This window comes from Xiphophorus hellerii, chromosome 21 (assembly GCF_003331165.1).
Source record: "Xiphophorus hellerii strain 12219 chromosome 21, Xiphophorus_hellerii-4.1, whole genome shotgun sequence".
Classification (NCBI taxonomy): Eukaryota; Metazoa; Chordata; class Actinopteri; order Cyprinodontiformes; family Poeciliidae; genus Xiphophorus; species Xiphophorus hellerii.
Window position 1 is genome coordinate 7,320,248 of NC_045692.1, and position 24,259 is coordinate 7,344,506.

Below are 24,259 nucleotides of genomic sequence, written 5' to 3' on the forward strand. Positions count from 1 at the left end.
TACGCCAAAGAATGTGACTTCTTTGCCCTTTTATTCAACATTCTTTTACGTAACAACTACAGCAGGCAGGTGACATTGGAAGTTATCTCACATTTACAAGAAAACCGTGTGATGGTCACAACACAGCAAATTTATCAGAGTACCACACAAAGTACCATTTATTTGGCTGTTTTATTATACGAACCGTAGTGGGTGGAAAGTGGGAGGTTGGGTGTAATGATCTTATGCACTGAGTCATTATTTGGCCTTGTTGGCACCAGATGGAGGAGAATGATGGAGAGAGAGGACGAATCAGTGATGGTTGTTCCACTGGAGAAGTGAGGATGTGACGCTGGTGTTTGTGTCGAAAATTGTGGGCGATGACTTGGTGAATAAAATGACTGATTTGCTTCACTGCGTGAGAGGAATAAACATGGCAGTGGAAGATATATTTTCAGCATAATGCCTGTCAAATTTGGTGACTGAGATAAGATCTGAGGACTTCCTTTTAATCTAACGGAAGCCTTTCCTAAAGTTAGGAAAATAATCAAGTGTTCACCAATCAAATGTTCTCTAAAGATTATTCAAATGTTAATTGATAGTGCAACGTGGTGGGAGCTATCAAGGAATGTTCTCCATGGCCTCCTAAAGTTTATCTGTAACCTCCATTGCTTAACCTTCACAGAATCTTAAAAAGAATGTTCCCAAAGTTTATGTGTAGGTATCAAAGTTCCCCAATGTTCCCATTGGGGAACTTTCAGAAAACATTCCCTAACACTTCCCTCAACATTATCCGCAACTTTTACCATGGAACCGTTGGAGAACTTTCAAGAACAATTCCTCAACGTTTCCTGTAAACTACAACCTTCTCAATGTAGTCCCGAGAGATCCTCAAGAAAAGGTTTTATAATGGTTCAATGTAGGATGTCTGCACCTTTTACACCAAAACATTTGATCAAACTTATGGAACGAGTCCTTGGGGTTCCCTGAAGATCATTAATAATTTTTGTGGGAACTTTTCCCAAAGGGCTGCTGAAGGTCTATTACTTTCATGCTGTAACACTTACCAAAAATTCAGGAAGTGTTCCTTAAAAATGTATCTACAATGTTCACAGTGTAAATTATTGGGAATCATCCCCAAAGGTTTGAATATAACTGTTAAAGAATGTCCAAGGAGTTTTGTTTCCCAATGAAAGTGTTTTCTAACCTTTTAAACATTCTTTAAAGTTTTCTGAGAGTCATTCTCAATACGGAAAGTGCAATTTTCTGAAACCTGCTGGGGAATGTTTCCAAAACGTTCACAACAACTTTCAACAATGGCTTTTTGTAACTTTTTATAATAAAAATTCTTGTGGAAGAGAAATTTCAGAGTTAAAACCAAAAACATAAAACTGGATAACGTTTAAACAATAGCTACAATTTTTTTCACCAGTGTACTGTTTTTGTAAGCTATAGTTCACTGGTTGAGAAAACATCTAAAAAAGACCGGGGAAAATTGTAAACTTGGTAAACAAATGTGATCACAAAGTTCGGCGTGAGAGACGTAGTGACGTTCTGCCACAGGGAGGCAGTATGTCTCTGAAATGCGCGTCGACTGGCGGAATGAAAAAGAAGAAGATTTTCCCGGAAGTCTGCTTGTAGCTTTAGGAGGCAAGTATGAAATCTGTTCAATGGAAATGACAATTCTTCGCGTTGTTAGAGCTCTTTTCTTAGCTGAATTCAGTCGTTTTTTTAACGGCGCCTTGTCGTTAAATAACCTTATAGAATAGGTTTATAAAAATACACTTTAAACCTGGTCGGTAGTAGCAGTAGCATTAAGCTAGCTTAACCTGAGAAGAGATTTCGTAAAGAGGAATGGCTTTTTCACCTTATATTGCTTATGGAGAATTCGTCTCTCTGTTTTCAATGCTACTGAATATACTCAACTACTTGGCATGCTTTGTTATTTAATTCGGGTTAGTTTATTACAAAGTTCTCTAAGAGAGAGGGTAATTTATAGATGTTTCTTACCCCTGTTCATAGGGCATAGCAGAGAAGTTGAGACGAGTCTGTTCTGTTTGTAATACAGTCACTCCGTGAGCACTAAGCATTAACCTCTATTTCTTATGTTTTTGCTTTTTTTTTTGTCACGTTTAATTTTTACATTTTAATATTAGGGTAACATACCCAGAGTAAGTAGGAGATGTCATTCTCCAGCTGTTTATTTTATTAAAGAGAAAAACATGTATACAAACCCAACCAGTTCCAATGTGAATTGGAGCCTCAACCTGAGTTTGTGCCACCAATGACTGCAACAGATGACATCATTTTCTGATAGAGAGCAGAATTCGTGGTTGAGGTGCAACAAGTTTCTCTCAAGTCCTGCAGAAGGAAGGACAGCTTCAGACATTCCTACTGCCACCTTTATGTTGGAGTGTCATGTTCTCTTGCTGAAATCCTGTTTGTTCTGTTTCATCTGGAATAAAACTAACGCTTTCCAAAACATTTACAAATTTTCAACTCAGTCCATAAAATACATTTCTAATAGTCTTGAGAATCATTATGGGGTTTTTTTTGGAAATGTGTTAACCTTCCTTGGAAATCTTTTAGGGACGCCATTTCCCCCCTAGTTTGTCTTTCTCATTGTTGAGTCATGATCATGGACCTTAACTGAGGCCTGGTGTGCTTTTGAGGCTGCTGTGAGTTCATTTATGAGTTTCTGGATGAATTATTTAAAGTTATTTTGGTTGACTAGTCACTCCAAATAAGGATCATCACGCTCCAAATCTCAGAAATGGTTTTTGTGACCCTTCCCAAGTTGAGTAATGTCTTGGTTTGGCAGTAAACTGGCAACTATGCCTCAACAGGCTGGCAGGGTGGCTTGCATAGTTATTTTCCCTAAAACAAACTAAAGCATTTGGTTGCATTTTCTATCTTTTCAGGTGACATTCTGTTATCGTAGATGATATTTCAATTCTACTTGTATTTGACAGTAAATTTGAAGTATGAGCCTAACTGAAAGTTAAGGCAGGTGTGAGTTATTCAGAGGTCTTTGTGGACCAACCTTTACGTTTTTTCGCCTTCTGCTTAGCAAGGAAATGGAGAAAAATGAAGACTCATCCAAAAGCAACGGCAGCAGAACGCTGCTTGTCCGCCACTTACCGGCTGAGCTCAATACGGACGAGAAGGAAGGCCTCCTGACGTATTTTGGTGCCGAGTCGGTTCGAGTCTTTTCAAACCGGGGACGTTTGGTAGGTCTTTTGACCCCTTTGCATCCAAAAATCTGACTTTTATGTCCTTGATAAATTTATTTATTTTTCCTTTTTAACAGAAACATGCGGCTTTTGCGACATTTAAAAGTGAGAATATGGCAGCAAAAGTGAGTGTCTTGTGTCCAAAAACCACTAAATATTTTTTGCTTTGCATTTAAAGACGTAATTATGTTTTCTATGAGTTTGTGGTGCATGATGGTACTCACCCTCCCATCTTATTTCTTGTAGGCCCTCAGTAGGCTCCATCAGTTACAGATTCTGGACCAGACCCTTATTGTGGAGTTTGCGCAAGGCCAAGATAATTTAACAGTTTTAAAGGACCCCCCGGTGTCAGATGGGTATGGTTTTCTGTAGTACATCGCCCTCGCCTTCCCATTCAACATGTCTTTTCCACTTTTTATTGTTGCACTGATTTCCTTTGTGAAGACTCTCGGAAGTTTTGGGTTTAATCTCTTCTCTTTTCTACACAGTCATGTCAAAGAAAAGCAGAAGACACAGGAGTTCAAACAGCCAAAAATCCCAATCATAGAGACTGGCGTTTCTCCTAACCTCGGGTAAGAAGGACTACATGACGTAAACAAAAGGGTTACTGAATTATTTTTGAGTTTCGACCACATCTTATGAGCTATAAAAGAAACTACATACTAGACCTTTTAGGGGGCCCTCCTTACCTGAAGTTTGTAAAGCCTGCAGCCTCCCCTCAAAACTACCTTGGACACTTCAGTGTGCTCGCATGACGTGATCCTTAACAGTTGTCAAGGTGTCATCAGTTCGCTCTGCAGAAACCGCCTGGAGGCGAGCCGACAGTGAACCTGGAAGAGAATCTGGGAGGCATATTTGGGAGCTGTCAGACGGCTTGTGTCCAATTAGATAGCCGGGCTGCCACTGAGCTCCTGACAGGCAGCCTGGCCTGCCAGTTGACGGGCCCAGGTGCTCTTTGATACCTTTCGCTACAGTAACAGCACACTCTCTCGTTGCTGCAACTTTTATCTTAAGCCAACTTCCAATTTTTATTTTATTTTTTTAATCTTTTGCAACCTTAATGGTACCAGGAAGATTTCTTTCCATTATATCTCAAAGCTGCTTGCTGAAAAGTAAATGGAAATAGAATCACAATTCTCTTTACCCCTTTCCTAAAATGTATAATATCTTTTGCATTGTGTTGTTTCAAAAATTATGGCGGGATGGAGGGAGTTTCTAAATCACACACAAATTAGGAACAAGAAATCCCAAATTTATGCAAAAATAAAAGTTTGTATAAATTAACCTGTATAAAATTCACAGGTTAATTTGCTGGTTCAACACGATTGACCAGATTAAAATGTAGAAATCCCATCTTTTCCCATTCAGTCAATGTGGCATAGCCAACTGCTACCAGGTTGCTCTGACAGCAACATTCTTTGGTGTGGAAGTTGTTACTAAGTAAATAATGCTCTTTTCAGTCCCTCCAGGGTGTTGCAATAAATTTTTAAAAAAAATGTATTGTTGTGGCCTAACTTACTGATTTTGCAGCACTTTTCAAAAAGCTTTAAAAGCGTCATTTTTGCCAGAACATGGTATTACTAAAAAAGTGGAAGTTTTGAGATATTTAATACTTAAAGTGTCCATAACAATTTCAAGTACCTTTGTGAAATGGCAACCTTAATTCAAATGAAGTCATGTTCTGAGGTGTTGTTAAAGTGACAAAGAATAATTCCATTTTGGTCAGTCAAGTTAACATGAACTGTATACACAATATAAGCAAATCTACAGAACATCTCAAAATGTGATTTGCAAAAAAAGGACGCAAATGTTCCCCTTAAGTGTAATACTCACAAGATATAATTGCTTGAAGGCTAAAAACAACCATTATTTTTTATCTCTAAACATATAACCGATAGCATTGCACGTCTGTATAAAAGTGCAGAGTTAGATTTATGGAAGCAAATTTTCGATCAGGCTTTTACGGGTCCATGCTGAGGTCTGATCTGCCGCCTTTCATTTTTTATTTATTTTTTTTCCCAAGAACTTGAACAGATTCTAACTCATCTGTGTGAATCTTAAATTCCCGTCTTCGAGGATCGGTGTCCTGCCACGTTTAGATGTCTCTCTGCTTTAACACAGCTGGCTCTTAGTGTTACTACTTTCTTAGTGTTACTTCATCTACCAAAAATTGCATCATTGTCTTTGTTGATGCACTGGCAGACCCACAAGGCAACAAATGATCTGGAAGAAGAAAAAGAAAACCAGAAAAGAAAATCTGATTTTTCTCCTGATTCGACCTTCTAATCATCAGTTAGAACCAGTAGTAGTTGATCTCTGATTGGTGGATGACTCGTTATGCTTGGTGTTCACGTTCCCTCTCCTCTTTTCGAACCCTTTAGGATGAGATTTCATTCAAATCCCACGCTGAAATATTTATACCCACCGCCCTCCAACGGCGTCCTCACAAACATAACGCATGCCCTCATCGCTGTGCCAAAGTTTTACGTCCAAGTGAGTAAACGCCGCCTCTCCTCCGATCCCTTTATTTTTCATCCAACAGCATGATATGCAGATGTGTAGCATCTCCATGTCTTTGTGCTGCATTATATTCCTTTCTGGAATCTGTGTTTTCCCCAAAACAAATGTGACGGAAACAAAAGGCATGCAGTCTTCAGATTCTGATTGTGAAATAGAAACATGAATCAGGAATAAGTGTGCCCGAGGTTTCTGAGCACCGTCCAAGCTCTTACGGATCAAACGGCAAGCGTTTGGCTTTTAAAACCCAATTCAGGGAGCAAGTATTAATAATAAACCGTAAGTGGGAAGCATGAGTTATGGGTTTAGCTTTTCCCTGGGAGCCGAGCTGCATCCCGTGTTGGCGTCTAGGTGGTGCTAGTGCGCCAGCCAAACGGCTCTGCTGCACCCCAGGTATCTCTCTTCTGCTTCAATCCCACCTTGATCCTCGTATTTGTATGCAGAAGTTCGTTGCACATCCAGTCTGTTTTACATACGGAGCCTGCGTTCCAGGCTGCCTGTTTGTGGAGCCGCAGTGTGTTTATGCAACCAGCTTGTGTTAGGATTCCTCACACACACATTCTGCTGTCCCTGTTTTAAATGCGTACATATCTCACATCGAAACAGGTGCTTCATTTGATGAACAAGATGAATCTGCCGTGCCCGTTTGGTCCCATCACAGCAAGACCGCCCATGGTAAGATTCCGGACGTGGTTCCTGAATACAGAACTGGTGTAACTGGTTATACTGGGTCTCGCAAAAGCATTGAAAAAAATTGAACTCACCAGTTTGAGACAACAGGAGGTGGGCTTCCCATAAAATAATCTGCACATATCTGTCCAAGCAGATATATTGCACATCTCCACTTCTTCCTCTGAATCTTACATCATTAGAACATTTTTCCTTTGACCCTCACAAATGTGATACATTTATTAGGGATGGGCAATATGGCCATAAAGTTTTATCACAATATTTTGTGGTATTGTTGCGATAACAATAAAAGTGACTATAAGAATTACTTATTACTTTTGTTTTAGGTCATTGTTAGACTCGTGTAATTAGTGCCAAGTCTTTAACACATTAATTTAGATTAATTAATTACATAGGTTTTAGCACATAAAAACACAATTTATAAAATTTGTATTTTTTTTTTACATACTAAGGTTCCAGACGGAACCATATATTCACTTGTTTCTGGTACGCCAATGAATCCGACGCACAAGTGACATCTGCAGACAACACATGGATGACAAAGCCGCCTCTGTTGGCTCAGAGGGAGTTAATTTGTTCTTCAGAAAATGATCTGATGGGATGCTGGAAAATACTGTCATTGTGTGCAAGTTTTGCTAAAATAAGTTAGCCTTCTTTTGTAGCTACTCCAGCCTAAAATAGCATCTCAACGCTAAATATGATGCAGCAGCACAGACATTCCCAGCGCTAATTTCAGCATCCACAGAAGTATTTTTTTAAGAAGTTGTATAAATGATCAAGGGTTCCTGAAACACTTGAATGCTGAATGGCTATAGTAGCATTTGTGCCAATCTGATGGTTGAATAACCTAAAAAACAAGGTGTTTCAATGCTTTTGCGAGACCCAGTATAACCAGTTACACCAGTTCTGTTTACTGTTGAGCTCATATATTCAACAATTTAGCAGCAAAAGGGGTTTCCTGACTTGAAAATGTTGCTTATTTTGCTGGAATAAGCAACTTGAAAATGTTGCTTATGTTGAAAATGTTGCTTGAAAATGTCCTGACTTGAAAATATTGCTTATTTTGTTGATATACACTTTTCGATTAATTCAGTAGCGAGTTAATTCAATTAACTCGACTAAACATTCGAATCGAGTTCCACCGCAACCTTTGATGCGTGATTTGTTTTGTGTTTGTCGCAGTTCGAGCTCTTGCCTCCTGCTCCACCCTTCCCCATGCCTCCTCCTCCACCCACTGACTACCCACCTTTACCAGAGGAGGAGATGGAGAGGTCCAGCGAGGAAGAGTCGGAATATGAAAGCGGGGATGAAGAAGATAAAGAGAGGTGAGGAGAGGATGCAGGCATTGAATTAATATCCATAGATGTTATTTCATTGTGTTTTTAGATGTGGATTGTCTTTTTTTTATCTGTACATGTTAGTAATTTTTTTTTTCGCCCTTCCTCCCCTTGTTTTATTTGAGGATCGCACGTTTGATGGGTCTGGTCAACCAAGCGTGCAAGAGGCCCCTGAGACCAAAAACAGCTTCAAAAAGGAAGAAGCCCAAGATCAAGGACCTGCTCTACGCTCCAAAACCAGACTCTCAGAGGTACGTGGCAAGCACTCAAGCATGTCACAGTCCTCAAACATGATTTATCCGGATACCGTATTCATGGCTCAGTTAAAGCACAGGGCAAATAATAAAAAAAAAACCCCTCTCCAGACGATCCGTCTTCCTCCTGGAGACGGCCCCGTGTGGCTCAGCGACTTGTCCTTGTTCCACATTCTCACACACCTGCACACCGCCTCCCTCATGAACAGAGCGCAGAGTCTGCTTTCCGAATTATAAATACATCTCCTGGCCACGTGTTTATCCGACTGTGGAAGATCTCAGCTTTAGCAAAACACAAAGAAAACAGCTAAAACCAACCATACATCATCCAGGTTTGCTGTATATTCAGTTTTCCCCCTGTCTCTCTCCGATCCTGTTGGCCTCAGTGCTCCGGTGCTGCAGCCCTCCGACGTGTTTGAGAGCCCGAACCCCGCCGGGCCCAGGAAAATCGAGTTCCACATTTCGGTGCCAGAGGCGGCAGCCGCCGTGGAGGGAAGTGGCCTCGCCCGAGCCGATGTCGAAGTCGAAGGTAGGACTTTTTGACCCCCGAGCTTCACGTGGGTTAAAGAAAAAAAAAACCCAACACTGATTATGGTTGGAATTAACAGGAAAGTAAAGTTTGGTGACCTAGAGGGAAATTCAATATCCAGAGAGATTGAGTTTACTTTTACAACCAAGGAATTCACTTCATTAAAGTCGGGAGTCCTTGCATTTACCCTGAAATGAGACTGGTGAATTATTTATAGTTGTAGAAATGAGTGTGCAGTTCTAAAGGACAAACAGAGAATAGAATAAAGAGGAGGTGTTTGAGGAAAAGTACAGTGTCTTGAAAAAGTTTTTAAGGGGTGCAGTGTTATGTAAAGTTGATATTTATTTTAGCTTTACATCACGTTATAATGTTACTTCCTCACCAAAAGCATAGCTGGAATGTTGCTTTGATTCTTTCATGCATGTTTGAGAAATCCTTTAATTTCCCATGGCAACCATTCGGGTGTGCAAAACGCCATGGTGGACGTAGCAACGCTTTGGAGAAGTTCCTCCTCTGAGCTGCAAGTTTCCAAGCTTCTGAGTTGCCTCCACCACGGCTCCCCACCTCAGCTCCTTCAGACTAGCCAGCAGCAAATTAGCAAACACCTGGTGGAGCTGCACATCAGCTGAGCTCATTGTGCGAGCTACTTCTCAGTGTAATACAGCTAAAATGTTATTAAAGTGTTAATAGAGGAGCGATGTTGTGATGACTTCTTGAAGGCGGAGTTTCAGCAAGAGCTGGAGACAGAGGCCCAATTTCAAGGCCTTAAATAACGAAATCAAATTTCTTTTAAGTCCCATGTGATATATGCAACTGAAGGTACTATAATTACTTGATTATGCTACAAACTGGCACTGTGTAAAGGAAATTCATAATACTGTCTCTTTAAACCCTATAACTATGGTATTACAATCACAAACTCCAGATTATTTTATTGAGCTTTTAATGAAAGGCGAATAAAAAGTTGAACTAAGTCTAGGTAGGTATTTTTAAAAAAATGTAGCTGTCCTTCTGTCCTTCCTCACATGTCCCCTTCATTACTCACTTCTTTTTTTCTCTTCAATAATTTGAACATTATTGACTGAGAACTCTCGTCAACTAACTAGAAATGATTGATAATTTGAATAATGCGCAGCAGCCCTGTTTAAACTGAATGCTGCGCTTTAACTGTCTCAGTTTTGTGAGTAACCATGCTCACGGCCTGGAGAAACGCAGCGTCTTGTGATGAAACCTGTCTTGCAGATCGCTTCACTTGCTCAAGTCAAAAGCTCATAAAGACTCTGGCCTCTCATCAGTGGAGGAGAGAGAGCGAGGCTCCAGCTTCTCTTCCGTGTTTTTTTTTTATAAGAGATGATGATTTTTTTTAAGAGATGATTTGTCGGCCCTGTTGACACAAGTTCAAACCCCGACTAGAAGTGGAGTCGGAGCCGAGTGTTACACGGCTGCGCTTCAAAGCAGAAAGTTGCAGCAGAAAGGTTTTTTTTTTTTAAAGCTATTATCTACGTGAACAAACGCCTTTGAGGACACAGTCTGTGCCTCCTGTCATCTCCGGGGTTCCCTGCTTGCCTTATCTCCTCTCTCCTTGGCTTTAGCTTCACTCCTGAAAAAGTAAAACAGATCTCAAAGTCATGTACAAAGGATTTCCTAGAGGCAGGGGAAAGATAAACTCTGACAGGTGGCTTTTCTTCTTCTTCTTGGATTAGTCTTGTTTTGGCGGACGGGGCGAGGGAGGGCTGATAAACAAGCTGTTTAAATAAAAAAAAGGGGGGGGAGGTGGGCGACCGATAAGAAGGACTGTAAGTTCGGAAACGGCAATCTAGTGTTTATCAGAAAAGCTCCACGGCATTCTGCGCCTCAACACTCGCACACATACATCTCATTGATATGACAAACCATTTCCCCCCCTTTCTGTGGATTTGGACAGGCTCACTGCTCTTTTCCATCTGCAGCAAGTGCGCGCATTCACGCACTGCTGAAAGGATTTATCCCCGCTACCTTCTTTCAAGAAAAAAAAACAACTACTACTTCTTTCAGTTTTCCAATTATTGTTAATTTCTCACTTAAAAAAAAAAAAAAAAAGATTATACTACAACCACAGTGAGTACAGGAATTATTTGTTTGCAAACACAAACTTTCACTGGTTGCCATGGTTACCCACATCTTATCTTGCTGCTTTAACATTAGCTAGCATGTTGCCGGTGCACTACAACTATTCATCGTACCGTGATAAAATATGGTATGTTACAAATGGACATTAGTGAGTGTTTGGGTCATAAAGGATACGTCTTTATGACCCAAACACATTACAATGCAGGTGAGTGCATAAATGATGGGAAAAAATAGAGAACAATAGAATTGAATATCCTTTATTTATTCACAAGGGGAAATTGTTTATTTGTTGGAAAGCTACTCCATCCAAAGTGTTAAATATTAGTACAAATATAACCATAAGTGATATAAAATTTCTAAAAAAAAAAAAAGTAAACACAAGTGTGACATTGTAAATGATTCTAATATGACTAAAACCAGGAATTTTGAAGCAATTTTGTTCACGTTGAGATGCATCAAGTCCCTCTTAAATTAAGACAAGCGTATTCATGGTGACCAAGGGTGCAGGCGTTAAACCTTTCAATTTTCATAAATAAACGGAATTCATATTTATCTTGCAAAGGATAAATGATCATTTGTACCTACTTTGTCCACAAACAGTCATTTTGACTGCAGGGAATTTCGCTCTGTTCTTTTTTGAAATTTGTTAACATTTTTATTGAGAAAGCACATTACAATACAATTATATAATTACACCGATTACATTCACATTTTTACATGCTTCCTCTGTTTTCTAATTTAGACAAGAGAGAGAGAAAAAAGAAAAAAAAAAAAACAAACAAAAAACCAAAATTTGAATGGGAGCGGCGGGGCGGCCTGAGTACCAACCCATAATTGACATATCAAATTAGAGCATAAATCTGAATGACAGCAAGGTTTACGAAAAATCAGACACAACAGGTTTGACATATTCTGTCCACTTTGACCATATCTTGTAGAAAGTATCTCTCTGCACATTAATGGAAAAAGATAGTCTCTCCAGTACATAGATCTCTTTCACTACATTTATCCAGTCATCAGTTGTTGGAGGTTCCCGTTTAAGCCATTTCCTTGTAAGGGCCTTTTTGCTCCCGGCCAGTAAAATGAACAGAAGTTTTTGATCGTTGTGGTTCAGTTTGTCAACCGGTATGTTACATAAAAATATGCATTCAAAAGTTAAAGGAAAATTAGCAGTGAAGATGTTCTGTAAATGATTATGGATTTGAGACCAATATTGCTGGATGGTTTGGCAGTCCCAGAAAATATGGAAATGATTGGCATCATCCCTTCCACATCTCCAGCAGGTAAAACCCCTTCCCTGGTATCGTTTCTGCTTTGGGGTTATGAAAAATCTTATAATATTTTTCCAGCAGAATTCACGCCAAACCTTCGATCTTGTTGTTGTCCATGGTATCTTACAGATGTGGCCCCAATCATCTTCTGAGATTGTCAGGCTGGCTTCTTTTTCCCACTTCACTTTAATATAATCAGTGCTGTCTTTCTTACACCGCAGGATGGCGTCATATAACCTGGAAATAGTTTTACCTGGTTTTGATTTAGTTAGTAATATAAACGTTTCCACAAATCTCAAATTATGTAAATGTACTTTTAGCTCTTTATTAAAATAATTTCTGACCTGTAAAAATCTAAAAAAGTCATCTGCACATAAATCATGTTTTCTTTTCAGGGTTTCAAAACATTGGAACGTCCCTTTATGGACAAAAGAATAGTAATTAGTTAGGCCTTTTGAAATCCACTTCTTGAATCTATCGTCATGTTGATTTGGGAGGAAATCCGAATCATAAGCGCACCATCTTAAGAGTTTAGAGGCATTTTCTAAACCACATATTCTAATTGCTTCATTCCATGCAGATATCATTACTTGTGATATAGGTTCATCTGCCAAATTAATTTTACTCTGTAATTTTGTGTCAGCTATTATGGCTTTAATCGGCATTGTTTTGACCGTTTCCCCTTCCACATTTTTCCATCCTGCAGTGTAATCCGGACAGCACAAACATATCAAAGGTCTCAACTGAGCTGCACAAAAATATTCTCGTAAACATGGAAGCCCACAACCCCCTTTTTCCTTTTTTAATTGTAGAGTTTTGTATTTGACTCTGGCTTTTTTCCCTTTCCAAATGTATTTGGACAGCATCTTATCCCATTCTACAAATTGTTTTGACGGTACGGGAACTGGTAGGGATTGAAATAAATACAAAAATCGGGGGAGAATGTTTAATTTAACTGACTCAATCCTGGAGTGTAGGTCTAAGAAAGGTATGGCGTTCCATCTTTGGATATCTGACTTTATGGCTATGTTCAAGGGGGCATAATTGGCTTCAAACATTTCATTAGGGTCACGATGGATCACCACCCCCAGATACCTAATACTATCTGCCTCCCATTCCCATTTATAGCAATTTTTAATTTCAGCTGGTGGGTCATAATTCACCGTTAGTACCTGTGTTTTGTTCACATTAACCTTGTACCCTGAGTATAAACCGAAATCTGATAAGATTTTCATTAATTTGGGGAGAACCAGATTAGGATGAGACATAACAAGCAACAAGTCATCAGCAAATAATGCCAATTGTTGCTCGCCTCCTATGGTCCTTATTCCAATTATATCCCGCCTTTGTCTGATCCATTGGCTCAATGGTTCTATAAACAGGGCGAAGAGGAGTGGCGACAAACAGCAACCCTGTCGGGTACCTCGCTCGAGTATGAATGATTCAGTAAGGTCTCCATTAATTTTGATTTTGGCTGTTGGTTTATCATACAACCCAGATATAGTATTTATTATAGATTTATCAAATCCAAATCTCTCAAGAACCTGATATAAAAAGGACCATCTCACAGAATCAAATGCCTTTTCGGCGTCTAAACTTAGCACTAAAGTCTCTATTTTTTGTCTGTGAACCTGGTTCATAATATGTAAAACTTTCCTAATGTTATCTTGAGTTTGTCGATGTTTAATAAAGCCTGTTTGATCATTATGTATTAGTCCTGGTAGGATAGTTTCAAGTCTCTTAGAGATGATGGAAGTGAACAGCTTATAATCAATATTTAATACACTGATTGGGCGGTAGTTGCTACAATTTAGGTTATCTTTTCCTTCTTTCTTAATTATAGAGATTATTGCTTCTTTCCATGACGGGGGTACAATTTTTCCCTTCATTACCCAATTAAATGTTTTCTGCAAGGTGGGAGTCAAATGATCCTGCATTATTTTATACCATTCTGGTCCAAATCCATCTGACCCTGCCATTTTACCCCCTTTTAGTCTTTTAATTGCCGAGTGAATTTCTTCACTGGTTATTGTGGATACTAACAATTTATTTTGTTCCTCCGTCACTGTTGGTAGCTCCAATTTAGACAGAAAAGTATTAACTTCTTGATTATTATCTACATGGGTTTGGGAGTAAAGTTTTCTGTAATAGTTCTGAAAACATTGTTGAATTTTCTCCTCTTCGGTTTCTAATTGGCCATCTAAAGGATTTCTTATTTTGTGTATAGTCCTCTCTGCTTGCTGCTTTCTGAGTTTATATGAAAGAAGTTTTAATGATTTCCCGCCAACATCACAATACTGCTGTTTGTTAAAAATTATTTTTTTCTGTACTTCAACCATGTTTAGGTCATCTAATTCTTTTTTAAATTTTACCATATCCGATTTAATGCTGTCGTTCATAGTCACAGAGTGTTCGTGTTGCAGTTTTAACAATTTATCTTCCAGGTATTTACGTTTTTGTATGTTTTCTTTTTTTAAGTGGGTGGATATACTAATTATTTTCCCTCTAATCACTGCCTTCATTGCATCCCATAATATTCCTGGTGACACCTCCTCATTATCATTTTGAGCTAAATAATTTTCTATTTCTTTTTTTAAATTCTCTTTAATGTTTGGGTAGTTTAAAATATTTGTGTTCATCCTCCATAATGTAGATCTATTTTTCCTGTTCAGACAAATATCAGCATAAACTGGATTATGGTCAGAGATTGTACATGGACCGATTTCACAGGTTTTAATTTTAGACAAATCATTCTTGAACGTAAGAATGTAATCTAACCTAGAATATAAGTTATGAGGGTGAGAGAAGTGGGTGTATTCTCTATTAGTTGGGTGATGTTCTCGCCATACATCAACTAATCCTAAATCGTCCATGAGGTGTCCCATCCTCCTACCAATATTTCGTCCATCGCCTTTCCCACTAGAAGAATCAAATTTGGTGTTTAGTAAAATATTGAAGTCACCACCGCATATTAAAGTTCCCTGACTCTTCGTTGTTGCAATTTCGAGAACCTGTCTATACAGGGACCAATCACTGCCCGGTGGAATGTATATATTCAGGATGGTGGTCATGGTACCATCAATCCTGCCCGTAATCATTATGTAGCGACCTTCTTTATCTTTGTACTCCGATATGTGTTCATAGTTAAGATTTCCAGATAACAAAATTGCCACTCCCCTTCGCCTCCCAGAACTGTGGGAAGAAAAAAACACATGTTTAAAACCCATCTTGTTTAATTTAACATGCTCGCTATCCGGTAGATGTGTTTCCTGCAATAAAACAATTTGGGTTTTGTCTCTCTTAAATTTAGATAGGACTTTCTGCCTTTTTACTGGACTATGTAAACCATTAATGTTGTTTGACACCAATTTTATCAACCTGCTACTCATCTAACTTATATTTCTTAATTATATCACAAAGATTATTGGGCTCCCCGCTCACTCTTAAAAACACTGAACATAGAACATATAAAAAAGTTAACATTAAGAACAAACAAAACTCAAACTGAACTCTTGACTTCCAAGGTGGGGGTCTCCAAAGAGAACCCTGCTTCACCTCCAGAGGCAGCTTCTTCATCAGTTAGTGAAGGGGCCCTTGGTGGCTATGGCCTCAGTGTAAAGAGCACCGCGAGAAACCTGCCTTATTTACTTATTGTACTTCATAAACCAAATACAAGTCTTGATTATTAGTAACAGAGTGGATAAACCTTAATTTTCCTTGTGCGTGGGAGAAGACCTCTTGAAGGCTCTAAGTTTTTCTTTGTAGCCGGCTGCGGGGTCCCGCCTCTTGTTTGCTGGCCCACTCCCCTGTCCGCCGCGTACTCTGCTCCAGGTCAGCTGCTTCAGATGTTCCAGGGCCGTTTCTGGTGACTTAACGACCCGCACAGCGTAGCCTCTACTGGACATGTCTTCAGTAGCTTCCACCACTGTATTGTAGATCTTTGTTTCATCTCCATATTTCACCCTCAGCCGGGCAGGAAAGAGAGTCTGAAAGGGGATTTGCTGCTCCTTCAGAATCTTGCGCACGTCTGCGTATTCTCTTCGTTTTTTCAAAATCAGAGGGGGATAGTCATGGTTCAAATTCACTTGCTTGCCGTTCCAGGTAAATCCTCTTTTCTGCCATGCCTTGCGAAGGAGAAGTTCTTTGGTTTTAAAACTGAGGAATTTCACAACAATAGATCGCGGGGGAGCGTCGCTTGGAGGCGGAGGGCCTAGAGAGCGGTGAGCCCGTTCAATGTGTATGTCGAGCTCGTCTTGGGACAGCGCCAAGCCCTCACGGAGCAACTTCTCCACAAAGTCACCCATTGATGCCGAGTCCCGTTCTGCCGCCTCGGGTACGCCATAAATGCGTATGTTCTCTCTTCGTGTACGGCTTTCTAGGTCCATTAGTTTATCCTCCAGCTTTATCTGTAGCTTTATTATTTCCGTGACGGCGTCCTCCGTGGTTAAAATCCTCTCCTCCGCTTTTTCAATCCGGTCCTCAGCCTCATCTAGTCTGGTGTTCATCTTTCGAATTTCTTCCTTTATTTCCCCCAAATGCGCCTTATTTTCCTGTCGGAAGCCTCTTAATTCCTGCAATACCGTCTCCCATTCAGCCATAGTATCACTGTTGTTTGTTTAGTTCAAGTCAAAAAGTGTAGCGGTAATTTTCCACACCGGAGGTTTGAGATGAATAGCAGTTGGCATTAGCTAAAATGCTAGCAATATTTTCTCGACTTTAAACGTCCGCTTATTGGCGTTATAAAGCATCGGTTTTGAAGTATTTCGCTCACCCCAGTTCTTTTCCACCTTTATAGGTATGTTTTCGTCGTTTAAGTGGGGTTGGGTTTTCAATTTCTTAGGTTCTCTCGGGAGCCCGTTCACAGCGCGGCCATCACGATGACGTTCAAACCGGAAGTCTCGCTCTGTTCTTTCTCAGTTTTGCTTCCCAGGCAAAATTAATAGGTGATCGTTTTTAAAGAGTATAGTTTAATAGTTTAAGTAGTCCGAATAATATGATCTTGCTTTCTGTCTGCAGGTGACATGCGCAGTACAGTGGGTGCAGACGCAGCGTGACGTCGACTGATAATCACTCTCTGTCCACTGTCTGAAAACATGGAACTGATTGACGGGGGTTTTTCCTCTCTTAGCAGATGAGAGCAAGAGCGCCCCCAGCAGCAGCTCTCAGGAAGTGACGGTGACTGAAGGTTTTGGGAAGCTCTACCCCAGCGCCCAGACCAACCAGCAGCAGGACGAGCGCAGCGACGACGAAGAGGATCTGGTGTCAGACGTCATCTCCAGGAAGGAGCTGGAGAAAGGCCGGCTGTCCAGAGACGGTAAGTAGTTGCCGAATAATCCACGGAACGTTTTCACATTATGGATGCAAACTTTGCTGTACAGTTGAAACCAGATGTTTACATACAGTGAATAAAAAAAACACACATTTACCAGTCATTTTTTTCTGTCTTTTTCTGAAGTAAAAATATTGTGAAAATCAGACCAAACTTCTCTTGTTTTTGGTTGCCACAATAATAAGAAAAATAATATGTCAGAGATTTATTTATTGTTTTCGCCAAGATCAGAAGTTTACATACATTTCCTACTATTTACTAGCTTTTCCTTTGAACTGTCTGACTTAGGTCAAACATTTGTAGGTTTCCATCGTCAATCTTCTTAACAGTTTGTTGGAGTTCTGGTACCAGTATTGTCTTTTTGAAAGACCAATCTGTGTCCAAGCTTTAACTTCCTGTCTGATGTCTTCATATGTTGCTTCAATATGTTCTTTCCTCATGTTGCCATCTATTTTATAAAGCGCACCAGTCCCTCCTGCAGCAAGCAGCCCCACAACTAGGTCTGTCACAATATCAAGTTTTGCTTTCCGATAAATTGTCCCCGTAGTTATTGCAACAAACAATAATATTGTTGTTTTCAGACCATTCTCAAGTAATATAATGCTCATTGCCAAGTCTTTATTGTAAAAAAAAAAACAAAAAAAAAATCTTACTAATTCACCTGGGTAAATAAAAGGAAAACATTTTCAAAGATCAATAAACTTTGAAATAAATAAGCAAAACAACATATAAAATGAATTACGAATGATCTGTAAACAAAATTATCCGTCAATAAAAGGATAATTTAGGATTGATTGATTGAGACAGGCCTACCCATAACCTGCGCCCATACTTCATAGTTAGGATGGTACAAGCATCCCAGTTTTTCCACCAATTGTAGCGATGGTCATTATGGCCAAACAGTCACGCTTAAATTTCATCAGACAACTGGTTCTTACAAACTGCATTTTGGCTTTTTATCGTTCTTTTGAAGTAACTGCTTCTTCCTTGCTGAGTGGCTTTTCAGCCCATGGCGGTACAACGCAGAACCCGTGTTCTGCCGACATTCCCATCGTGTCTAAACTTGAGTTAGAGTTGTTTGAGCAAACGAACGTGACGTCTTCAAGCATCTGGAAAATCCTCCCAAGCATGAACCAGACTCGGGAACAAACACAGTTGTATAATATACTTCCGGTGAAATGCAGAAACGTGGAAACATAGCGCAGTGAGTTTAATTTTCAGCCGAACTCATCGGCAACACCATTGACGAGAGACAAAGAACAAACAGCCTGCAAAATTCTGTAAAGTCTACAAACATTAAAACACCTCGGAGGGACGCGTTTCGACTCGCGTACGTGCTCCCCATGACAACATTCCTCCTTTCATGTAGGTATTGCAGAACAGCTGTAACGCTCTAATTTCCTCCTCGCACACTTCTGTCGAGAGGTGATGCAACAAGCGCGGGATGCCATAGTTCGTTTGAAATGCATATTAGGATAAACCGGGAGTTATTCGGATAGACGTCACGGCTAAACAGAAAAAAGAAAAGAAGAAATAATTTGCAAACTGTGGGAAAATCAAACCTGAAACCAGAGACTAGATGAATTCCTCAATGAAAGAGGAGCTGCTGGTGACAGTTTAACCTCAGCTTGAACTTTTTTTTTACCCCAAAGGTCTAAGATTTTTATTTGCATTTGATGCAAGATGCTTATTGTGAACGTCGTTTAACAAATGGCGAGTACAAATCGACAAAGCGTCACCTGCGTTGAAACATTGTATTTGGAAAACATTTCCAGAAAAGGTGACGAATGAAATCAACCGAACCTCCAATGGATTCAGACACTGGAGCACAGAAATGGCTCTCTCTACCTGTGTTGTTTTTTTTGTTTTTTTTTTCACTTTTTTATTCCTCTCACATCAATTTCTTTCCTCACTCTCTCCCCTCTTTTTAAAACAGAGATAAAAAGGATGTCTGTTTTTAAAAGTTATGAAGCCGGCGAGCCGACTTGCAGACTGTACGTGAAAAACATCGCAAAGCAGGTGGAGGAGAAGGTAGGTCCAGCTGTTGCACGTGACCCACTTTCATCCATCCTTCCTGATCTGTTTTTTTGTTTGTGTTTTGTCCCAAACACTCACCTGTATCAGCACAGGATTCTTTCTTCAACTTTTCCACTTTTATCAGAGTCAAACTGTAAATCTGAATCTGTGTTTCATGTGGAGTAACGTATAACTTAAAGGATTTAAATAAGGATTTATGTTGTTACAAATGCAAATCTGAAAAGTGTGGCCCGCTTCTTTATTAATTGTTGTTTTTAATGTGACAAAAGGACAAAAAAAAATGTTCAAAGAAATTTCATGGTTTCATTAATTATCTTTAATGTGTTCCAGGACCTGAGGTACATTTATGGGCGATACATTAAGCCGTCGTCAGAAGCCGAGAGAAACATGTACGTAAACAGAAATCTTGTTTAACTTTGCGTCGCATTTTTCTCCTGTTTTTGGGCTATTTTTGGCCCCAGCAATTATTCCGCTCCTCCCGAGAGCTTCCAGTAATTTGTGCTGACTGTGCCTGGCATTTTTTAATAAGTATCCACAATAATACTGAGATCATGAGGGACATTAAGATGCTGGTGCATCAGCACTCCCTCAAATAGGCCTGGGCCAGACTCCTGTGAGAGACAGGAAAGAGAGAATCTCTGCCTGGGGCTCCGGCTGGCCTTTACCCACCTGTGGCTTCATCTTCTCTGTATATTTCATTTAGTATGGAAGACCAAACACGGCAATAAATAAATCATTAAATAATTACTGACAGGTGTAACCGCATTTTGTAATCTTTCAAAAAAAACAAAAAAAAAACTGAATTATATCATTAACTAAAAATTTCATTGTTCCTTTGTTACTGTGTTTGATTAAATAATTTAAAATGTGGCTCTTTACATGGACTCTGATTGGCTAATCTGCACAGCTAGTTAGCTTGCAAACCCCTCTTTGCAACAGAATTGTTGACGCTGGTTTGTCCTTTAAAAACGCTCTAAATTCACAATTAAATGACTAAATTACTTAACTTGTGAATAAGTAGCTAAATATTTAAATAAAGATACAGTTGAGTTTTGAAAATTGTCACCTTCCTAAAATAATGGTCTAAGTCATTTTCTTTAACCAAATCTTTTGCCTAAAATATCTTTTGGCAAAAAATGACCCAGGCTTTGATCTTTAGTAAGGTAACAATATCCTGGTTTTAATTTTCTCTTTTACTTGATTTTACTTGCTTCCTTTTAAATTTTTTTTTTAAATTGAGTAATTTTTAGTTGTTTTTTTGACACTTTTGACCCTCTGCATATTACATCATAGCTCTGACTTTTAATTTGGGAGAGCACAGTCTGCAGTCCTCATCTATTCTGACAGAAATGATCCAAAATATGATGCTTCCTGAAGCAGATGGGCCACAGTGTTGCTGCAGAGTGCTTATTTTATCGAAGGTTGTTGTCATCTGTGCTGTCCAGGATTTGCTGAAGTGGGGATGTGTTTTATGAACTGCTTCCAGAGGGAGAAAAAGGCTTTACGGACACATGCCCATCAGCGGCAGATCCTGCCCCGAATGCCGAATAAACTTTTAAAGCCTCCTGTTGCTTGTCTTCGGCAAAAATCAATTGGCGGGATTTAGAGCCCGCAGGTCGTTGGGCTTTGCCGACCCATTCGGTTTTATGTGCTCACAGGAGCAGATAACGTTTCCCCGTGTCACGCCGAACGGAGCGTGGTGTAGCGTTTGAGCTGGACGGGCCACAGGCGTACAGCGATAATGATGTGTCCCCGCTTTTTCTTTGCTCCCCAGGTTCGACGTCGTGTTAATGAAGGAGGGGCGGATGAAAGGGCAGGCCTTCATAGGACTCCCGAACGAGCGCAGCGCCGAAAAAGCCCTGCGGGAAACCAACGGCTTCGTTCTCCACGACAAACCCCTCGTCGTCGTATCCTTTTATGCCCCACCCCACCCCTCTCCCCGCGCTCCTTCTCGCTGGATGAAACGAGAACAAGGCTTTTAAAAGGAGGGTAACTGCAGACTTTGTTGGGGTTTAATTAACTTTTGCTGTGAAGGCACCCAAACATGCCAAGATGTAAAATTGGGTTTGGTGTGAAAATGTTTGTTTGCAGTCCAAATCAGGACCTTTTTCCAACATCACTGATTGAAAAAATAAGCAAGCCAGAACACATTTTACCTGTGACTAAAGTAAAAAGAAAACCGTTAATCATAGGCAGGGTGTGTATTAAAGCGATGCAGGAAACAGGCGAAGTAGTTTTGGTTTATTAAGTGAACCCTCCCCTCCACAGATGTTTTGTTGGCTGTGCCCCTCAGTGCTTTCAGGAGGATGAGGACTAATTTCTGGCAGCTTTGAACCACCACCTGCTCTTCCTTCTTTCTCTAAGCTAATTATGCATCAACTTTTGAACCTGTCACAGGGAGCAAGGCTTCTGATTTTGACGCTGTTTTAATGTGCATTTCGCGGCGAGTTAGCTTGAAGACAGCATTGTAATGTGCTCAGCTTAGAATTTAACATGCTGCATCTGAAAACAGCGCTGTTAGAACTCGATAGCACGGCTGACATCGGTTTGCTTTGCTGCTGAATTTATTTAAAGAAAGCACAAGCAGTGAACCAGTATAAATTCATAGTTTGTTAAAGGCTTGCCCTGCAACTAACCACTCAGTCTGCTAGAAAAAAACAAAACAACCTTCCTGATGTTTTGGCAGATTAAAACAGGAGGTTTATCATCGGTGAAAATCTTTTGATAAATCACATCCACGCTTTTTATTTATCCTATCATCGAGGTGGCAGCTTTATTAATCCGTGCTATTTTCGAAGCTGTCGCAGCTCAACCGAGGCAGTTAGAAAAAAAAACAAAAAAACAAGGCGCCCAGTCTCTCATAAGGTCAGTTTTGGCCAGTGGTCTGCTGACCTTCCGAGGAAACAGCTGCGACCTTTCCTCAAATGAAATTTATACGAGGCAGAGAGCGTCGCTAGGGAAAAACGCTCAGAGCTGCATCGTGCAGAGCTTCGGCTAGAACCTGACGAGTTCTGTGTCCCGTGCGAAAAACAGACCTGCTCCTGGACAGCAACTGCTGGGTACGCTTAGAAACGGAGGTTGCTTTTCAGCGAAGCCGCGTAACTCTAAAAGCACATTTGTCGAAGCAGAAAGAGTCATTTGCTTCTGAAAACCACTAAAAGCACCTTAACTGTAAAACCCCCAGCAATTCGCGAGATCCGCAAGACCGAAACCAGACAGCACAAACGGCAAGAAGGGCCCAAAGCAGCGGTGAAACCAGCAGGTGAGAAACTCTCCAAAGCCTTTGAACTCTTATTTTTTTCTTTTTCTCTGGAGAACAATCGCTCACATATCCCCATTATGCACCCATCTGTTTGTGTAACACAAAACGTGTCATTGAAATACTTACAGTTGTGTTTACACTTTATCTATTTAAGATACCAAGGCTGGAAAACCATTTGTATCCTTATGTTGACATATCCTTTGGAGGAGCAAAACCTCTGCATTTTAATTACAGTCACTATCGTACAGATAAAGCTTGAAACTTGTCTTGTAGTTTGCTGAGCATTATTTTTTTTTCTTGCTTTTTTGTTTGTTTATTCCTACTGATTATTTTCCTTGTTTGACTGAATAGGTGCTGGTCATCAGAGGCTGTCTTCTTCTTTTCTCACATTAATAAAGAGAAAATATTTTCTGAGTGTCTGCTGTCATGTTTTTTTCATTTTTTTCCCCCCTCTGATTACCGCCTCAGACACACGTCAGCCAAAAGCATCATTAGTCCCAAAACTTAAAGTCTTGTCAGGCGAGTAAATACAGAGTGGGGGAAAGGTATGCGAGATCTAAACGGGGCTCAGCAGCAGATGGTAGGCTGTCAAAACAGTGTGTGGAGGGGGAAAAAAAAAGGAAGAGAAAAGAAAAGCACTCCCGAATAGACGGCAAGCAAAACAAGCAGACTGCAGTCTGTTTGGAAATTGTTGGGACTTGATAAGCTTCCCTTTACAGTCCTTGGCCCCATTTCTCTGATTACAGAGCACAGATTTGGACAAATAAAACCACAGGTGTGCCGTTTCTTGCAAATGCATTCATACCGGATGAAATTTGTCATATTTCGACACTTGTTGTTGACCTCGAACTCCGACGGAATTCAATTAGGATTTCACGTCTGCAATTATGCGCACTAACTTTTGCAAAATTTGTGACGTTGAAAGACTTTTCAGAACTGGGTTTTGCTGCATTATAGCTGCAGGTGTCTCTCAGCTAGATTGAATGGAGGGGATCTATGAACGTGAGCTTTCAAATCTTGATACAGATCCTGAATTGGTTTAGGTCTGGACTTTGACTGGGCCATTGAAACACATTTCCTTGCCTTGAGCTAATTTGTTTTACATTTATTTGTATGTTTACCTCTTTCCTTTTATCAATTACTTTTTGTCTTTGAGGTCTTATTTTCTCATTTAAACAAGTAGATCAACTGGAAGTAAAAGAAGGTGCAAGATTTTTTGCATATGTCCATAATCTTGATTATTATTATTATTTTTTGTATTAATCTTTGTAAAGTACATGCTGTTGGTTGATGATATGTAGACTGGAAATAGAGGGAGTCTCCAAAATGTAATGCATCTACTTAGTCGGACAAATATATACATTAGGATTTTACCAGCCATTCAAGGGAAAATTGGCCTTAGGTGTAACAGTGACATTTATTTTGATCCTCTAAATTTTGTTTCGGTGGTTATTGTGCCAAGTGTATCCGTTATATTTGTTTGTTCTTTGTAGTGCACTAAACACATAAAACAAGCTGAGAAAAGCTAATTAATTGGCCAGGCTATCTACAACTGTCAGCTGCTTATAGATGAGAAACTGCTTTGTTGCTGAAATGTGTTATTTGAATCAAATTGGCTCCATTCTCCTTTCCTCTGGCCTTTCATTAAAGGGGAGGTATTGTGTGTTTTGCCACTGCCATTTTTGCAGCGCGACCAAGTAACTATGCTGACT

The 24,259-nt window shown here is 39.9% G+C and overlaps 2 protein-coding genes across 5 annotated transcripts in view; one reads left to right on the forward strand and one right to left on the reverse strand.

Annotated features, from left to right (window-relative positions):
* The first annotated feature begins 1,557 nt into the window (after positions 1-1,557).
* On the forward strand, positions 1,558-22,962 carry rnpc3 (RNA-binding region (RNP1, RRM) containing 3). Of its 4 annotated transcripts, none has more exons than XM_032551610.1 (16): positions 1,558-1,629; positions 3,050-3,209; positions 3,290-3,337; positions 3,459-3,568; positions 3,701-3,784; positions 5,594-5,705; positions 6,336-6,404; positions 7,602-7,744; positions 7,876-8,007; positions 8,397-8,539; positions 17,048-17,233; positions 19,185-19,279; positions 19,616-19,674; positions 21,060-21,192; positions 22,470-22,547; positions 22,702-22,962. In XM_032551610.1, the coding sequence occupies exons 2-15, from the start codon at positions 3,057-3,059 to the stop codon at positions 22,536-22,538; spliced, it is 1,536 nt and encodes a 511-aa protein (XP_032407501.1). In that variant the 5' UTR covers positions 1,558-1,629; positions 3,050-3,056; the 3' UTR covers positions 22,539-22,547; positions 22,702-22,962. The 4 variants fall into 4 exon arrangements, with proteins under 4 accessions (XP_032407501.1, XP_032407502.1, XP_032407503.1 ...); XM_032551611.1 differs by having other exon boundaries at positions 22,899-22,962; XM_032551612.1 differs by having other exon boundaries at positions 17,051-17,233.
* Positions 13,542-24,259, reverse strand: part of LOC116711960 (uncharacterized) — a 31,611-nt gene continuing 20,893 nt past the window's right edge. Inside the window, exon 2 of the mRNA XM_032551614.1 lies at positions 13,542-16,816. Coding sequence (XP_032407505.1) covers positions 15,627-16,517 — 891 coding nt within the window. The 5' untranslated portion in view covers positions 16,518-16,816 and the 3' untranslated portion in view covers positions 13,542-15,626. The remainder of the gene's footprint in view (positions 16,817-24,259) is intronic.